The sequence below is a fragment of the Oryx dammah genome, unplaced genomic scaffold (genome assembly GCF_014754425.2).
Source record: "Oryx dammah isolate SB20612 unplaced genomic scaffold, SCBI_Odam_1.1 HiC_scaffold_4, whole genome shotgun sequence".
In the NCBI taxonomy this organism is placed as follows: Eukaryota; Metazoa; Chordata; class Mammalia; order Artiodactyla; family Bovidae; genus Oryx; species Oryx dammah.
The window spans coordinates 54,543,649-54,557,519 of NW_024070188.1; the positions used below are offsets into that span (position 1 = coordinate 54,543,649).

A 13,871-nucleotide genomic window follows, 5' to 3' on the forward strand; every position below is an offset into this window, starting at 1 on the left:
TCAGTTGCAGTTAGCCTTTGGACTGACTTGAGAAACTATGAGAATGTTATAAGTTTCTATCTCTTTTTAAATAAGGGAAATATGCCAACAATTAATCAGTACTTGCAAATTAATTACGATTAAGCTTTCACAATAGGGATTATGGTTAATTGTTGATTCATCTCCCAGTCTTCCTTTTCATGACTAATTTTCATATCAGTTTAACCTGAGGTGGTAGATTTCAAAATTTCCAATTAGATAGCTCCTCTCACAATTACCTACAAGCCACAAGTGTGATTTGGAAATGTGATTGTGTGCATATTTTTCTATCACATTTTAAACCCACAATCTGGAAAGAAGGTTCTGGAGGATGTTTAAGGAACATATGCTGTGATATTTATTTTTCTTCAGAAGCAATGCAAGTAATATTTCATTTATGGTTCTGATTACTAAATGTGCCGATTTCAGCACCCACTCATACCACCAAGGGCATTTATTTGATATTTGGTTATCTTCTGGTATTTGTTGTTATTATAAAGACTTAACACTTTCCCTGTCTTCAGCAGAGTAAGTTAACTAGTGCTAAATTATTAAATTTATTCAGCAATTTTGGTTTTCATTAATGAGATAAGGTCTCTCATCTCAGTGGACTGCTATTATAATAAGACATAGTAGAAAACAAAGTCCATCAAGCTGTTCATTTGAATTAAATAATTTGCCAATATAAATAGATTATTTTTGTCTTGTCTTGTAAAGTCATATTACCATAAGTAAATCAAAGATTAAAACCTTTTATTTTCAGTTAAAGAATTTGTAGCAGACTATGTTAATAAAATTAATATATAATAAAAATGTTCACAGTCTGAAAATGGAAAATTTAATAAATATTCTGTTTTTTTATAAATTTTTTGAAAGATTTTATTTTACCCTCAGATTTCTTTTGCATTGAGGCCTGATTGGTTTTCATTTTAAAATTTTTTATTAAATATAATTTATCCTCAGTAAAGATTCAGAATCCTGCATATTTTGAACAGATACATAATTCATTCTATGTATATGCTCCAGTATTTCTTGGAGAGTTCAGTGTACAAAGGAGCCTGGTGGGCTACAGTCCTTGGGGTTGCAGAGAGTCAGATACAGCTAAGTGACTTTCACTTTTCACGTATACATAATAATGGTTAGAATATTAATAACTATAATGTTCTTCTGGTAGCTCTGTGAGTTGACAGTTCCCATCCAAAATATTTTTACTGGTCCATGGCAAAATGAGAAAATGAGAACAAAATTCCAATTTTTTAATGAAGATAAAATGAATACCTGTTGAAGAATTTTCTTTCATTTTAATATTATGATTTTTTTAAACTTTTGTTGTTTTTAAACGTCCTCCATTTTATGAAACAAGTGATGATATCTTAAATAGCTGTAGTAGCAACACTAGTCTGGATGCTACTATTACTTGGAGAAATAAAGAACTGTAACTCCGATTTGAGTTATACCACAAATTGTGATATAACTCCACAATTGGTATATATTTTGGAGTCATATCAATTCCACAAATCTCTTTCACATATATATTTTTTAACTTTTTCTGAAAGTTAAGATTTTGGAAACTTGTACCATGAATAGAGTTTTATTATCCTCACTTCAATAATGACACAGTTTAAGTGATTTGTCCATGGGCAGTTAAATGCTAAATGGTGGATCCAGGTGAACTATCCAGCTTCTCATTCTCCAGAGCTTCATGATTCAAATCTTACGTGCTTTCATCTCTAATATCTTTAAAACACCTGGCTATATTACTGCATTATGTCCACAGATTGAGAGTCCATGATTGTTACTCATAGTGATATGGTTTGTTCATTATTTGAAATAGTCCTTCAATTTGCAAAAAAGATTATGTTCTAATAAAAGAATATTCTTAAGCCATTCATTTGAAACAGCCTTCCAAAGGATTAGTGTTATGAAAGTTCTCAGGACTGACGGTCCAAATAAGTAATCCATATTTACCAGAGAGTAACAGGGAAGCTAACCTCTTCCCATTTACATTTCTGCACGCAAATAGGCTGACTTCCAAGTGGGATGTTAGGGAGTTAAGAACTCTTACTGCAGCCCTGGGAATAGAAATAGGAACATCCTCAACAGCCTTTCACTCCTGCCTCCTCACCCACTCCTGAGCTGGGTCAGATTAGGAGCAGAACTTGTATTACTTGGGAAATAAGTAGCAGAGATAACAGACAAGAACGAAAGACTGCAAACCAAAAAGGAACAAGAATTTTGGCATTCCAGAGGCAGCGGTTGCTCTTGCGAGATGCGTGGAACTAAGTGGGAGAAGCAAGGAATCCGTGAGTTTTGAGGATGATAAGAAGGAAGGAACTGTAAGAACGGACTGTCAAGGGAGGTGGCAACAATTGTCCACACCTCCTCTTTTCTGTTTCCAGTCTTGCTTTACTTCTCACAAGAGGTCCTGTTCTCATCTGTTTGGAGTAAAGGCCAGGGAAGACCCATGCTTTATTGGTAGGATGGAGGTTCATGTGCCGTCCTATCCTTGTCTTTATTGTCCAGAACCCCACTGTTAGTGATTATGGGGATGAATGGGTAGCATCCTGAATGGAAGATTTGGAGTATCTTTCATTTTATTTTTAAATAATGGTTTAAATACAAAGTTGGCAGATTGAGGACTGACTGCAAAAAGCCTCTTAGGATGGATTTGACAGCATTTTATATTAAAACCAGATACATATTGAATTGCCCAAGTCTTAGTAATAATGTATGTGTCAGAAGGGCAAATCTTCAAGTACCTTTCAACCACAATTCAGGATTTTATGTTTCTGTTCACAAAGTTGATGGCATACTAGAGCCAGCTCAAACAGTAGAGTTTTTGCTTCTGTGAATGACTGACACATCAATTAGATTTCAATATTATTTTTTCACACTTAATTTCTGTAGTTATCTTTAAAGTTGCCCATTTTAGTTGATAGCCAGAGTGCTGAACAGCATCTTCTCATATAGTTTAAGTATTTAACCATTTCATACTACCTTGCCGAGTGCTGTGAAAAAGTCTACATTAAGCCAGTTGCTCTCTGTTTCTATTATTTTAATGTTTGACATTCATATGGTGATGGTTTTAACTTAGTTTTGCTTTTTGCTTGTAAAAACAGCTATAAATTCTTTATATGATCTTTTCTTCTTTCATATGTTGCTGCTGATTCAATAGAGAGGCACCCGATTACAAATGCTATTGATGGCAAGAACACTTGGTGGCAGAGTCCCAGTATTAAGAATGGAATTGAATACCATTATGTTACAATTACGCTGGATTTACAGCAGGTATAGTGCCTCTTCTTATTTACTGATTTTATCATTTTCTTCTTTGAAATTGTATTTGCATTTACTATTTGGTATACTTACTAGTTCTTGGGTGAAAGGATACTCTTTTATTACTCTCCATTATTTTCTTGACACAGTGACAAAAGGACTTATTCATTTAGTATATTGTTATTTAAAAATATTTGGCATTTATTTCTAAAGCACAATTAAAATGAATTCACATGAGGAATTTAAAACTGAATTAGGAGCTGACTAATATACCCTCTAACTAATTAGGATTAATGATAAGAATATTGATCAACAAAATTTCACAAAAAATATAATAGTGCCATTTAAATTTTATTTTTGTTGATCACACCACATGTCTTGTAGAATCTTAGTTCCCCAACCAGGGATGAAACCTGCACCTTCAGCAATGAAAGTGTGGAGTCCTAACCACTGGGCCACCAGGGAATTCTCATGTTTTAACTTTTAAACTAATAGAGTGCTGCTACTCTGTTCATGGTGTATATACTAAAAGGTTCTTGGATAACAAGGCTCTTGAGTAAATTGCTTCTCATTACTGAGAGTTAAACAAGCTGTGGCAGTTGATTCTTAACTTAAACTTGGGCCAGTAAATGAGGTAACAAGCATTGTAGATGTATAAAAGTTGATGTTGGAGCACACAGTTGTGTTTGTGGCACACAGGTCTAGGTGCCTTCTATGCTTAATTTCTTTCTCCTTTCTGTTCACCATATTCAGCTCAGGTTGAAATGTTTAGTCAAGAATAACCATAAGCCCGAATTATCTAGGGTTGCAAATAGGATGGAAACTGAAAGAATGTTCCTATATTTTACTGTTATTCCAAATACAAATTTTCTTTGATTGACTGAAGGCTGAGACTGGAAATATTGAGCCTAGAAGGCTTCTTTAAGTCAGCCTATTCCTCCCTCACTCTCTGCATTCAGCAGAGGAAAGACTCTCAGCCAGTCCTCCCTGACACTGTGGACGCAGAGCAGCAGAGGAGTTTGGGGTTAGTGGAGAAGATGTAGTTAAAATAGCTAATGACAGACACTCTACACCGTAGAGGTTGTTTTTTCACGTGTGGTCACAGTGGAGGAACGTACCAGCCAATGGGAGTTAGTTACGTTCTCAGGAGGCCAGATGGGCACCAGGCATCTCCCTAATGGATGCTGTTTGTCATCAATGGGAGTACAAACTGTCCCCCTTTAGGTTCAGGGCCCATTATGGCCAGGGTCCCCAGATCCAAGAATTGCAAAGAGCTATTTGGTGGGCCTCAAGGCAGACACTCTTTCCACCTATCTGGAACTCAGTTTGACCTGAGCAGCAGGGTAGTGGCAGGGACTCAGTACTGTAGCAATTGCCCACAGGTGTGGATTTATTTCTACTCATCGTGCTAAGTCCCTTCAGTTGTATCAGACTCTGCAACCCCATGGACTGTAGCCCTCCAGGCTTCTCTGTCCTTGGGATTCTCCAGGCAAGAATAAGGGAGTGGGTTGCCATGCCCTCCTCAAGGGGATCTTCTTGCATCACAGGTGGGTTCTTTACCTCTAGCACCATCTGGGAAGCCCTTACTCATTTTCTACTCATATGGGCAACTGAATAGCAGCTTCGAGTTAATAGTATTTGTCAGGAAGTCTCAGAGTACAATCAGGGAAGGCAGGCAAACTACTACACTGATGAATTATGCTTTAGTGAAATCTTGTACATGAATTCCCTTAAAATCCTAGGCTCAAAACGGACTTCATCCCTCTCTGGATAAAGACAGCTTCGTCCTTTGCCAGTCACAGCAGTCGTCCCCTGTCATATGGTCACTAAAAGTTGCAGTCTAACTTTCCAGTCAGTAATGAGTCTGCTGTCTATTGTCTTGGTTCATCTCCTGGGATAGAGAATCGATAAATAATGATGTTTCATTGCTCAGGTTTACTCTCCACCTATGCTTTTAGATCACACATGGAGCAAGACACTCAACTATTAATATAATTTGCTCAGATCATGTATACTATTCTTTGAGCTCAACCACGGTAGTGTTAACAGGCAGAGCTCATTTGATAGTGATTCATTTTATTGTGTTTTGCAGGTATTGCACTTTTTTTTTAATTGGAGGATTGTGACAACTCTGTGGCCAACAAGTCTCTTGGCACCATTTTCCCAACTGTCTCTGCTCACTTCATGTCTCTGTGTCATATTTTGGTAATTCTTACAGTATTTCAAACTTTTTCATTATTATTATATTTGATATGTGATCTGTGACCGGTGAGCTTTGATGTTGCTATTACAACTTTTTTTTTTTTTTTGATGAGTAGAAAATGAGTAAGGGCTTCCCAGATGGCCCTAGTGGTAAGGAACCCACCTGCAGTGAGCTTGTTTAGATGAGGTGTCCTGCACAGGGTGGTTAGGTGCTGCCAGGTATTATATTCAAGTGGTTTCCTTTGTGTGAGTTCTCACTGTTTGATACTCCTTAGGGTTAGTTCTCTGGTAGTCTAGGGTCTTGGAGTCAGCACTCCCACTCCAAAGGCTCAGGGCTTGATCTCACAAAGGACTTTTTTCTCACTTTTGCAACATGATTGTAAGAGTCCGCTGTGGCTTTTCTCTGCATCGTCTTCATTCTGTGACCCAGGTGGAGGAAGAAATACCCTTGCACCCCTTACTTGTGCCAAGTTAAGACTTCTGCCCAGATGATGAGACTTCTCATTCAGTGTCCTTTCCTCCATTCCATTTCCCCAAATGCGGCTGCTTGTAAAGGTGCTTACGAGGTGGCTGGCACTCTGCCCGAGCCAGACGTGGAGGCCTGGGCTCTGGTACCCTAGGGCAGGGGATATGAAGGTGAAGGAAGCTGGCAGCCTTCCTTCTGTGGAACTCACCCTAGGTAAGGTGGCAACAGAAGGAATGCTCGCTACCCTAGAGGCAGAGGGTATGACAGAGCCTCTGACACACTCATGACACAGTGGCAAGAGGCCTTGTGTTCCAGGTGCCAAAGCCACAGCTCCCCCAAAGACACCAACCTGGTGCTGCAAGTAGTGGGGAGAAACCTCTTCACCCAGATCTCGTGAGATGAGCCGGGTCAGGTGGGAGGGGGCGGACCAGCAAGGTCTATTACAACTTTTTGGGGTCCATGAACCATGGACCTATATAAGAAGATGAATTTAGTAACTGTTGCATGTGTTTTGACTGCTCACTAGTTGGTCATTTCCTCATCTCTCTTCCTCTCTTTGGGCCTTTTTTTTTGCCTGAGACATGCGACATTGAAATTACTAACCCTGCAGTTAATAACCTTGCAATAGTTTCTGAGTGTTCAAATGAAAGGAACAGTTACATATCTCTCACTTTATGATCAAAAGCTAGAATTAAATAAGCTTAGTGAGAAAGGCATGTCAAAAGCCAAGATAGGCAGAAGGCTAGTCCTCTTGCAACAGTTGGTCAAGTTTTGAATGCAAAGGAAAAGTTCTTAAAGGAAACTAAAAGTGCCACTGCAATGAATACACAAATGATTAGGAAGCAAGGTAGCATTATTGCTGACCTGTGAACATTTTATTGATATTGACAGGAGATCAAACTAGCTATAGCCTTCCCTTAACCCAAAGCCTAATCCAGAGCTAGGCCCTCAGTTCAGTTCAGTTCAGTCACTCTGTCGTGTCCGACTCTTTGCAACCCCATGAGTTGCACCACACCAGGCCTCCCTGTCCATCACCAACTCCCAGAGTTTACCCAAACCCATGTCCATCGAGTTGGTGATGCCATCCAGCCATCTCATCCTCTGTCGTCCCCTTCTCCTCCTGCCCCCAATCCCTCCCAGCATCAGAGTCTTTTCCAATGAGTCAACTCTTTGCCTGAGGTAGCCAAAGTATTGGAGTTTCAGCTTCAGTCCTTCCAATGAACTCACAGGACTGATCTCCTTTAGGATGGACTGGTTGGAGTCTTCTTGCAGTCCAAGGGGCTCTCAAAGTCTTCTCCAACACTGCCCTAGCTCTGTTCAATTGTGTAGAGGCTGAGAGAGGTGAGGAAGCTGCAGAACAAAACTGTGAAGCCAGTAGAGAATGATTTATGAGGTTTAAGAAAGATGGCATCTCCATAACATATAAGTGTCAAGTAAAGCAGCAAGTGCTGATGTAGATGAGAAGCTGCAGCAAATTATGCAGAGGATAATCATGAAAATGGGGACAACAGATTTTCAGTAATCTTCTATTGGAGAAGAAGATGCCATCTAGGACTTTTATAGCTAGAGACAAGAAGTCAATACATGGCTTTAAAATCGTTAAAGGACAGGCGACTTTCTCTTAGCCTGTAAGGGCTAATGTAGCCGGTGACTTGAAGGTAAGGCCAATGCCCATTTACCAAATCCAGAATCCCCAGGGCCCATGTGAATCATGCATTTGTTAATAATATACCTGGGCTCTATAAATGGAACAACAAAGCCTAGAAGATCACAATCTGTTTTCAAGGTGGTTTACTGAATATTTTAAGCCTACTGTTGAGAACTATTGCTCAAAAAAAAAAAAGATTCTTTCATAATATTACTGCTCATTGACAACACATCTAGTCACCCAAGAGCTCTGACAGAGATGTACAGTAAGATTTATGTGGTTTTCATGCTCGCTAACACAAGATCCATGATGCAGTCCATGGATCAAGGAATCATTTCAACTTCTATGTATTATTATTTAAGAAATATATTTTGTAAGACTACAGCTGTCATAGATAGTGATTCTTCTGATGGATCAGGGCAAAATAAATTGAAAATTTTTGGAAAGGATTCAACATGCTAGATGGCATTAAGAAATTAGTGATGCCTAGGAAGAGCTCAAAATATCAACATTGATAGGAGTTTGGAAGAAGTTGATTTTAACCTTAATGATTTTAACCCTTGGAGCAGTTCAAGACTTTAGTAGAGAAAGTAACTACAGATGAGGTGGAAATAGCAAGAGAAGTGGAATTAGAACTGGAGCTTGAGATATGACTGAATTCCTGCAGCCTCATGACTAACAGACGGGGAGTTGCTTCTTATGGATGACCAAGGAAACTGGTTCCCTGACATGGAATCTACTCCTGGTGACAATGTTGTAAGGAGTGCTGACATGACAAAAGAAGGAATTAGAATATTGCATATCTTAGTTGACAAAGTAGCAGCAGTGTTTGAAAGGATTGACTCCAGTTTTGAAAGCATTTGGGTAACATGCTATCAAATAGCATTGCATGCTACAGAGAATTTGTTCATGAAAGGAAGAATAAATCAGTGCAGCAATGTTGTCTTATTTTAAGAAATTGCCACAACCACCCCAACCTTTAGTAACCACCACCTTGATATTCAGCAGCCATTAACTTCCATTCGGGACTCAATGCCAGCAAAAAGATGGTGACTTTCTGAAGGATCAGCTATATTTAGCATTTTTAGCAACAAAGTATTTTAAAATTGAGATATGATATTTTGTTTTTTTTTTTTAGACACAGTACTGTTGCTCACTTAATAGGCTTCAGTATAGTGTAAATTTTATATGCACTGGGAAACCAAAAAAATTCATATGACTCACTTTATTGAGATATTCACATTATTGCAGTGGTCTGGAATTGAACCTGCAGCATCTCCAAAGTATGTCTGTATTTGTTATTAAAAATAGCAGCATTTTTCCTTCTAATTCGTAACTGTGAATGCAATCATGAGTTTTTACTAAATCATTTTTATTCAACATACTGATCATTATGAATTCCACAGATCAAAGTGTGCATCTGAAAACCCACTTTTTTCAATAAAGTTATTGATATTTTCCCATTTTCTTTGCGTCTCCCCTCCTACATTCCCACATGGTATCTCAAGAGGTATTGTGGACGTGTTTTCCTGTTCTCTCATTTACCTCTTTCATTTAATGGCCTTAAGTTGAGTGAACACTCAGACATCTTTTATGGTTCAGTCTTCATAACAAGTGGCAGAAATATGTTTATAAGATCGATTTAGCTGTCTGAAATACACCTAGTGGAAGTGGTATAGAGATGTGTCCCCATATGGCCTCATAACCCAAGATGGCGCCCACCCATGTCCTTATTCACCTCAGCCCTTCTTACTGCCTGTAAATCAACTCATCATGTGTTCAAGAGAAGGGGAAAGCAATCTACAAAATGAAATAAATCCTTATTTCTGCGTGTCTCAAGGTTTTAATTTAGCCAATGATTTAATGATATGAAAAGCTAAACAGGTTTTATTACCAGATTTTATATGGGAATTCCACAGATAGGAAAGGGCTTTAGACCTCTTGTTTGGCTTCAGGCTTTGGAGTAACAAAATGAATAGGTTCTTAGAACCTATTCAATTAAGGAGTAAAGCTGCAGGAAGGCATATTATAATGCATTGGCAACATAGAAAATGTGAACATCTTTATTACTTCATTTATTTCTCATAATTAGCCTATAAGGTAGCTAGTATTATTATCCCTTTTAATAGTTGAAGAATGCTGAGACTTTAAAAAGTTAAGTGACTTGGCCTTTTAATAAAGCCTGTTACAGGTAGGACTGGAATTTCATCCTGAGTTGTCTGAATTCAGACTCCAAACTATGCCAGTATTTACTAAATTGGTATCTGAAGACCTAATTTAGGGAAAATTTTTGGTATATAGTTTCAAGGGGTCCATACATTGTTTGGGTTCAAGAAATACCAGTTTATCCTCTCACTTATATGAGAGAGTAGAGCCAACATCTCTTTTGTCATAAAACAGATCTCATTTTCTACTACACTTCAGCATGTCTTCAAAATAGCATAACTTCAGCCTTTTTCACCTACAGCATGAAGGATTAAGAGGTTATTCATCATTATATGGCTATTATTCAGCTGGGAGACAAGGGCATCAGTTTTATAATGAATAGGCAAATATCACTAAATGTTTATTTGCCATTGATTCAGCAAGAGGTTTGACCATTTATTAATTATCCTTTTTATTTTGAAATGCATGAAATTCAACAAGTGCCAGTTTTAATTTTTTTGTCATCGATATATAGTTGGCTTCTCTATGAAATACTTTTAATAAATTGCTATTTTAAATAGCAGTCACCATTATATTTCCTTAATTGCATCATTACAGATTACACTGGGGCATTTCTCTGGTATTTTAACATTCAAGGTAAGTACTAGAAAAATATAATACTTACTGAGAAGAAAGTAGGTACTTATTTTACAAATTGTTTTAGGTTTTTATTACTATGGAATTATTATTTTTTCCAAATTCTACTATTTATTCACATCGTATATTGAGCAAATAATTTAATCATGCTGGTACCCTGAGTTCTAGATTAGCAAAATAAGTATTATAATATCATGGCAAGAAATTGAAATAAGGATAATAGCAATGTAACAACTAAATCCCATCTGACAATTACAGTTATTGTAAACAACCTAGTATCCACGTAAACTTGAAAAAAAAACAAATCCCCAGTATAATGGCAAAAAAAAAATTACATCAATTTAAATGATAATAATAGGGAAGTGAAGATTAATAAGATGTCTATCCAACCAGATTTTCACTATAATCTGTGTTAGAATATCTGATCTCATTTTGTGACTTTTTAAAAATCTGGCCAGTTTCTTAGACCTGCCCTTTGGTTTGTTTAGGAAGAGAGTTGATTGGCAAGTAGGTTAAAACACAGAGGGGCAGCTTTTTAAAAGACCTTTAAAAAACAGATTCATACTCATTCCTATATAATCCAGGTATGCCACAGAATTAGTTATGTGGGAATCTCCATTATTTCAATAAGTAATTCCCTTCTCTTCCTGGTTTATCCCCCAAAACTAAAAATGCATTTGTCAAGGAAGATTGTCTTCCAGCTGCAGAGGTCAACTCTATATCTTATTGACCTGAATATTTTATTCATTGACCTTATAGAACCATATCTAGTGAGAGTGGTTAACAGTTTAAAGAGACAGCTATGTTTTAGAGGAGATTGAATTAATATTTATATACAAATATTACTATAGTTTTGAAATCTGTGTGAATAGTATGTTGTTGTTGTTTAGTCACTCAGTCATGTCTGATTCTTTTGTCACCCCATGGACTGTGGCCTACTAGGCTTCACTCTTCGTGGGATTTCCCAGACAGTAATACTGGAGTGGGTTGCCATTTCCTTCTCCAGGGGATGTTCCTGACTCAGGGAATGAACCCATGTCTCCTTCATTGGCATTCAGATTCCTTACCACAGAATCATCAGGGACTCTTGTGAATTACATAGAACCATTTTTTTCTTGAACTGTTAATGTAATTAATCCCTTATGTAATAGTAAAGCATGAAAAGCATAGGATAGGTACAGTTAACAGCTAGAAAGGGGTTGTAAATGATATTCCTGCATTTAATATCCCATTATATAAATAAAAGGGCTTCTTAGATGGCTCAGTGGTAAAGAATCTTCCTACCAAGGCAGGAGATGGAGGAGAAGTGTGTTCAATCCCTGGGCTGAGATCTCCTGAATTAGGAAATGGCAACCCACTCCAGTATTCTGGCCTGGAAAATTCCATGGTCAGAGGAACCTGGCAGGCTACAGTCCATGGGAGCTCAAAGAGGCAGGTGTGACTGAGCACACACGCGTCTATAAATAAGGAAGACACACACGTGATATATTAAAAAGTCAGGCAAAATTTACATAGTCCTGTTTGAATATGATTCTCTTCAGCAAAGTCTGTTTGATCTGTCTCTTGGAGACCTGCTAGATTGCACATTCTTGAAGACAGAGTTCATAGACTGTTTCTATCCCTCATAGCACTCAGCATCTGTCAGGAATTCAGCAGATGTGATGAAAGTATGGTTCATGATTGCTCTTCAAATCACTGAATTTTTTTTGTTGGTATTGTTTGTGTCACTGCTAAATTGATGAATATATAACTATAGTGGAGATTATAATCTATACATTCAAAATGACCTATATGACATGTCGTGTTTAGTATAGCAGAATATAATTAAATTCACAGTTCCTTTAGTGTTTTTTTAAGATCATTGATTCATGTCACAAGTAGGATATGTGGTTAATTAGAAAGCATATTCTGTCTCTAAATGAATTTGTGCTGACCTTTTAATCACTGCTTTCCTGGGTAGCTCAGTTGGTAAAGCATCTCCCTGCAATGTGGGAGATCTGGGTTCAATTCCTGGGTTGGGAAGTCCCCTGGAGAGGAAATGGCAACCCACTCCAGTATTCTTGCCTGGAGAACCCCATGGACAGAGGAGCCTGGCAGGCTACAGCTCATGGGATCGCAGGAGTCGGACACGACTTGGTGCTATATTTCTTTTCTTCCTTTTTAATCACTAATAAAGGTGACTATCAGCTTTAGTGTCTGTATTGTGCAGAACATTAGTTCTGATTATCTCCCCTTCACTTACTTTCAACACTGCACTCACATTGATCTTAGCAGAAAATCAGGTCAGATCTTACAAAATCAGATCAGATCACTCCTTCCACAAAAGCTTTAATGGCACTTGATGGAAAAAGCACAATTACCCACATGGATTTATAGGCTCTTTACCTTACCTGCTTTCATCTCTGGTCTCAATCTCCCCTTTTCAGTTACTCCACTGGCTAATTTACTGGCTCTTGAAATCTCTTGCACTTGCTGTTTCTTCTGTCTGGAATCATTTCCCTCTATTTTCATATAGTCTGTTTCCCTATTTCGTTTGGATTTTTACTCAAATATCCTGTTCTTTGCAGGAATTTCCTTGATAATCTTATTTAAACTTGCAAACCCCTCCCTACTTCCTAACCCATTTCCCTGCTTTATTTTTCTTCATAAAATTCATGGCTGTCTTGTTCATTTGCTCAGTCATGTCCAACTCTTTGTGACCCCAAGGACTGCAGCACGCCAGGCTTCCCTCTCCTTCACTATCTCCCAGAGTTTGCTCAAACTCATGTCCATTGAGTTGGTGATGCCATTCAACCATCTCATCCTCTGTTGCCCCCTTCTCCTCTTGCCCTCAGTCTTTCCGAGCATTAGGATCTTTTCCAGTTGGTCAGTTCTTCACATCAAGTGGCCAAAGTATTGGAGCCTCAGCTTTCAGTGAATAGCCAGCATTGATTTCCTTTAGGATTGACTGGTTTGATCTCCTTGCTGTCCAAAGAACTCTCAAAAGTCTTCTCCAGCACCACAGTTTGTAAGCATCAATTCTTTGGTTCTCAGCCTTCTTTGTGGTCTAACACTTAATCTGTACATTACTAGAAAACCATATCTTTGACTATATGTACCTTTGTTGGCAAGGTGCTGTCTCAGCTTTTTAATACACACTCTTGTTTTGTCATAGCTTTTCTTCCAAGGAGCAAGCATCTTTTAGTTTACTGGCTGTAGTCACCATCCACGGTGATTTTGGAGCCCAGTAAAATAAAATATGCCACTGTTTCTACTTTTCCCCCCATGTATTTGCTATGGAATGATGGCTGTCTAACTTACTAACGTGGCTGCTTAACTTACTGCATATATTTTTTATAGCTTTTCCTCAACTTATGATGAGATCACATTCCAATAAACCAATAACAAATTGAAAATATTATAGGCTGAAAATGTGTTTAACACACCTAACTTACCAAACGTCACAGCTCAGCTGAGCCT

At 38.0% G+C, this 13,871-nt stretch overlaps 1 protein-coding gene across 2 annotated transcripts in view; it reads left to right on the top strand.

Moving 5' to 3' along the window:
- Positions 1-13,871, top strand: part of LAMA2 (laminin subunit alpha 2) — a 676,446-nt gene that overhangs the window by 161,129 nt on the left and 501,446 nt on the right. For both annotated transcript variants that reach the window (XM_040238873.1, XM_040238874.1), the window contains exon 3: positions 3,194-3,306. In XM_040238873.1, coding sequence (XP_040094807.1) covers positions 3,194-3,306 — 113 coding nt within the window. The remainder of the gene's footprint in view (positions 1-3,193; positions 3,307-13,871) is intronic.